Genomic DNA, 5,534 nt, shown 5'->3' on the forward strand with positions numbered 1-5,534 from the left:
TGGTGGAGGGAAGAGAGATCGGGAGGGGAGGGCCTGAGTCGGGGCTAGGGTTTGCCCCCGGAGTCGCTCGCGAGAGCTGCTCGGGGGGAGGGGGACACACCATGTGGAACTAATTTGCCCCCATTCAGTTAGTTTCTTGGTGAGGTGATAGTTAAGTACGACTAAAAACCTGAAATTTATCACCCTATGGCGTAAATCAATCTTAGGGATTGTCTTCTGTCATGCTCAAATCTACCATTTCAGTTAGTTTCTTACAGGGTCAAGGAGAAGTGACAATTTTCTAGAATTGACCATGTACTGTTTCTTTTAGCAATTAGCAGGAAGATTGGACAGCAAACAGACAGCCTTGCAATCTTTTATCTTTTATCTTTATCTTTAAATCCTGCAGTTAGCCAGGCACAAGCAAAGAATTGATTTCTGTCTTTAGTGAAAGAAAAAGGCAATTCTCTGAATGAAAGAGGAAAAAGGAAAGCAAAAGGAAAAGGTATCACCACTTTCTTTTATTCTGTCTACTAAGGCATCTGTACACACACACACACACACACAAGCAAGAAGCACCCAAATATTTCATCGCCGAAATATTTGGCTTCCACTTTGGCTCTTCAATCCGATCATCTTGTAGTGGCACCTGAACAATCTATTTGGCTTCTCTTGAGCTACACTTCCAGCTGTTCAACTTAAGCAAGGTATGAAACTAGCTCACCTCACATGTGCTCGATCTGTCTCCCTGCTTCTTCAGGTTTATGTAAGCTAGCTTTATTTATTGCTTCTGCTTGTATATCAATGTATACAGGAAGCCAAGAAATTGCTGAAGAGCTGACCGGATCTTAAGCCCAAAATGGAATCAATCTAGAAGCTATACCTCGACGGATCTGACCAGTTCACTATGCGTACAGAGGTAGTTTACCACTGAAAAAAATCACCTTTAATTCCATCCTGCATGACTTTTTTTTAACATCCATTTTAGCCTAGTTTGCAAATTATTTAATCGTGGCAGATTTTGGAATCAAGTTTTGTATATGTCAGCATTCAACACGATCATGTATGTGTATCTTTTTTACATTACTAGGCAAGCTCCGCTGGAGTTAAAAAACAATTAATCGTCCATGAATGTATTGCCAATAGTCCAATACTATCACTCGACCTATGTAGCATATCTCTCGAAGCTATAAGTACGATTAGATAAATGAGCCCTATTTGACAACATAACTAGTAGGATTGAATAACCTGCTGGAGTACATGGGATTCCTTTTTGTTTTGAGCAGTTCTCGCACTGATTTATATAGGAACGCTGAGCAAGTCGACCTCACATTGCATTAGGGAGCAAGAAGCCTTGTAGTAGGACTCTTACGCGAATCCGTATAGCTCATCTCTCCTAGCTATATGTAAAGTTGAAAATAAAGAGAAAAGCACATCCCACAACATAACTACGAGTACATCCCAAATCTGGATGTCCTACTTCACAGTTTATTCAATTCAGATGGCAAAAGTTTTTCCATTATCTGGAAGACTGGACGGTGTGCAGACAGCCTTGCAATCTTTAATCATTGTCTTTAAAACCTGCAGCTAGCCAGCCACAAGCAAAGAATTGATTTGTGTCTTTAGTGAAAGCGAAAGGTAATTTTCTCAGTGAAAGCGAAAAGGGAAAGCAAAAGTTAAAATCCTACTGCTTGCTTTTATCCTTCTAAAGCATCTAATATGCACAACAAGCATGTAGCACAACAAAATTTTCTTCTCAGCCTATAGCATGTCCCTCTTTTGCTCTCCAGTCAGGCTATCCTGTTGCGCCTGAATGACCGATTCGGCTTCTATCTGGCTACAGACTCTCTACAAACTTCAACTTACCCAAGGTACGTAACTAGCTCACCTCACATGTGCTTCATCTCTCTGCCTGCATCTTCAGATTTTCTTAAACTAACTTTGTGTATTGCTCCTGCTTGTATATGAATGTACACAGGAAGTTAGCAAATTGTTAAAGAGCTGAACGGCTATAGATCGACGTATCTGACCAATTCATTATGCGTACGGAGGTATCTTTGCACTTAAAAACCACCTTTCATTCCATTCCGCGTGTTATATATATTTTACATCCATTTGAGCCTAGTTTGCAAAAATATTTAATTGTGTTATATTTTGGGGCAGAGCATTATATATGTCCGCAGTCAACATGTTTACTCGTCAATTTGGATCATGTAATTTACTACGCATGTTGAATTGGCGGCATTAAAAAAAAACAATTAGGCATGCATGAGAGACCTGCCAAAAAATTTTAGCTTCAGTTTTCAATCCATCATAGATAGAAAACAGTCTCTCATCAGGTCAAGCGGCTCTCGCCCCCGCGTCGCCCCCGGGCGACACGGGGGAACCCTAGCGCCCCCGCCGCCAGGTCCCCCTCGCCCCCTCCCTCGCTACGCCGATGCTGGAGGGGCCGCCGGCGAAATCCGCGCGCGCCCCAGGGAAGGTGGCGGCGGGGCGTTTCCCCTCTCCGCGGCATTGTGCGCGCATGCGCTGCCTGCCTCGCCTCGGGCGCGCGCGAGATTCAGGGCCGCGGGAGTGGCTACAACGCGGGGAGAGGCCGGATCATGGCCGGATCTAGCTTCTCCGCCCCCGTTGGCCGCCCTCGATGGGGCTCGGTGGCTTCGTTCCGGCGGCCAGTGAGGGCTGGATCCCGGGGCGGCAGCCCCGGACGGTGGAGGATGTGTCGGCGGCTGTGGTCTTGCGATGGGCGACACGGCGGCCGCGGTGGTGGACGATCTGTGCGCAAGATGCTTGATGGAGGCCATTGGAACAGATATGGGTGAAGACCTGCTCGCGGCTGCTGCCGAGACCGGCGATGGCGGCACTATTTGGTGCCGTTCCCTTGTTGAAGGCATCACTGTTGAGAAGTTCCAGGCCACTATCTGCTACCTCCAGGGAAAACCCTAGATCAGTAGATCGGATGACGGCGGCATTATTCTGTCGTTTCCCTCTTGTGGCGTCATTCTTGAAGGTGTACACGGGCTCGAGGGACCAGTGGATGGAATAATTGGTGGAGCGGTGTTTCTTCCTGCACATTAATGGTGGCGTTTCTCGGCGGCGTGGCACAGTGGAGACTCGGCGCCCGATGTGTGGCGAGGGACTCGTGCAGGAGGGTGATGTCATCAGGCGTCGTGGTGGCGTCGATGGCAGAGAGGCCGGGAAAGATGGTGCAACAATACAACACTGAAAATGGATTGGTGGCAGGTGGCTGCGGTGGCCTCATACCCGGAGGCATCCTGGTTGAAGAGTGCGCCGGATTGGTAGGTGCCCCATACCCGGTAGGCGTCCTGATTGGGACCTCAAGTCTTAGATGTTTAGGTTTGGCTGCGATTTCTATTTGGTATTAGGCCCAGACTATCAACGCCCTTCATCAATTGGATAGGAGTAGCGACAATTGTTGCTTATACGATGGCTTTAGTCTTACTATTATATGACTTTGTAAGGTCTTGTGAGAATAATTAATAAAGTGGTCGTATGCATCGCGTATGCATCGCCCGGATGCAGAGGCCGGGGGTCCTCCTCTTTTTTTAAAAAAAAGAGAGAATTGCCAGTACTCCATCGGTCCATTACCATCAGTCGACTTATTGCGTGTCTTAGTAGTAATTAGTTAGTACTATAAGTTAGTGGACTGTGCTTGGGTACATTTCACTAAAAAAAACTCAAAAGGATATATAGGTAATAACTTTTCTTTAACCGATCACGATTTTCTCTAACCCCATCGTTCCAAACATGGAGGGCCGTGTATAAGAAAGATAACTCAACGGATGCAAGCCCACAAGTACTAATCACGCACGCATCGAATGAATCGGATTAATCTGCTCATTCGCTCCTCCAGTGACATACTCCCTTCAATTTGAACTAAAATCACAACGAGTAATTCGAAACGGAGGGAGTACATGAGGTTACCAGCCTGCCATAAAGGAATCAATTCATGCATGTCTAGTCCAGCAACAGCGGCACCTAGGAACCGATGTGACAGCCTGAACTCCGTGACCCCGTGACCTGATGACCATGTCAATCGTAGTGACCCGTGAGATGAAAAACAGCCGCCCTTTCCTGTTAGTGCCCCCGACTCGCTTCATTTCTCTGTCCCCTTACAGTTTGTAATAAGTTCTTCTCTAGGTTTGCTACCGCTTGGACGGTGTGGGAAAAAGACTCTGTATTTTCTTTAAGAAATTATTAATGGAAAGGGGCGAGGCCGGGTTGGATTAGGTAGGAGACCACGACATAGTGACCGCCACGACTGACACAAGATAAAATCATTTTTGACTATATTACCCTTTTAACTGATCTGCATAGAAAATCATAAACTTTACAAAGCATTGCCCTTAGTTTGAACTTTGAACCGATTCTCTCCTCACCACGGCACATGCATGCAGGTTATCAAGGCGGACACCATTGATGCTGCCGTTGAAAGGATTCTCAATGAGCTTGGGAAAGACACTAGAAGAAGCAACAACAAAGAGAATGCCATCTACTTTGATGGCTGGAACGGACTCGGGGCATCTGCCGTCCTGCAAGCCGTAGCCAAACGCCTCGCCATATCAAGTGAGCTGCTGGCGAGGTCTCCAGGGCTGGAGTTTGAGAAAATCATCCACATTGATTGCTCAAAGTGGGAGAGTAGAAGAGCAGTGCAGAAGAAAATCGCAGAGCAGCTGAAGCTTACTGATAAGGTGATGGAGATGTTTGACAAACAAGATGAGGAGGATGATTTCAACGGGTTAGACCAGTGCTCCCGTGGTGAGATAGCACAAGTTTTCACAGAGATATATCAAACCATAGAGAATCGCAGATTCCTGGTGATCCTGCATAATGGAGGCAACGAGAAGATTGATATATTCAATTTTGGCCTTTCTCTATATGGATATGCCAATAGCAAGATCCTGTGGACTTTTCGAGGGAGGTTTCGGCTTGACCCCAAGGTGATAGACATTGTGAAAAACAGCACGACAACACATGTTCTTCTTTCAGCTTCAAGAGATGGGCGCGATAGGCACGAGCTTTGGTCTTATCTAGTGCGTCAGGAGGCTGCACAAGTTTCCTACAATATGCATGGCGATGGTGTCATTATTGATTCAACAATTGCTGGCGAGTGTGTCTTGTATATGCTGAAACAATACTGCATCGGTTCTCCCGTTGTTGACTACGACTAGGCTATCCACACCAGTAACTATTGGGTGTGTGATGGAATTATTGCGTTTACAGATATTGACAAAGCGTGGGAAGTTGGTGATATACTACAGCGTGAGGTGCGCTTGTTGAATATTGACAATCGACTCAGTAATGATGAATCAATAATATTGCTTTCCTCTCACTTAGCAAGCTCTGCTGAGGGCATGCCATACTGGATTTCAACAACAACATGTGGATTTATACTGAGTCCTTCTGGTGCTATTGCCGACAACATGTTTCAACACTCGCACAGGCTCAGGGTCCTCGAGCTCTCAAGGTGTACCTTTAGTTTCTCATCGCCTCCATTCCTCTGTTGCCACAGCCTGAGATTCCTGTGGCTTGAG

The 5,534-nt window shown here is 46.3% G+C and overlaps 1 protein-coding gene across 1 annotated transcript; it reads left to right on the top strand.

Moving 5' to 3' along the window:
- Nucleotides 1-791: 791 nt before the first annotated feature.
- Nucleotides 792-5,260, top strand: LOC119321752. The gene is made up of 4 exons (XM_037595304.1): nt 792-898; nt 1,770-1,850; nt 1,958-2,030; nt 4,398-5,260. The coding sequence occupies exons 3-4, from the start codon at nt 2,019-2,021 to the stop codon at nt 5,169-5,171; spliced, it is 786 nt and encodes a 261-aa protein (XP_037451201.1). The 5' UTR covers nt 792-898; nt 1,770-1,850; nt 1,958-2,018; the 3' UTR covers nt 5,172-5,260.
- Nucleotides 5,261-5,534: the final 274 nt, after the last annotated feature.

This window comes from Triticum dicoccoides, chromosome 6B (genome assembly GCF_002162155.2).
Source record: "Triticum dicoccoides isolate Atlit2015 ecotype Zavitan chromosome 6B, WEW_v2.0, whole genome shotgun sequence".
Taxonomy (NCBI): Eukaryota; Viridiplantae; Streptophyta; class Magnoliopsida; order Poales; family Poaceae; genus Triticum; species Triticum dicoccoides.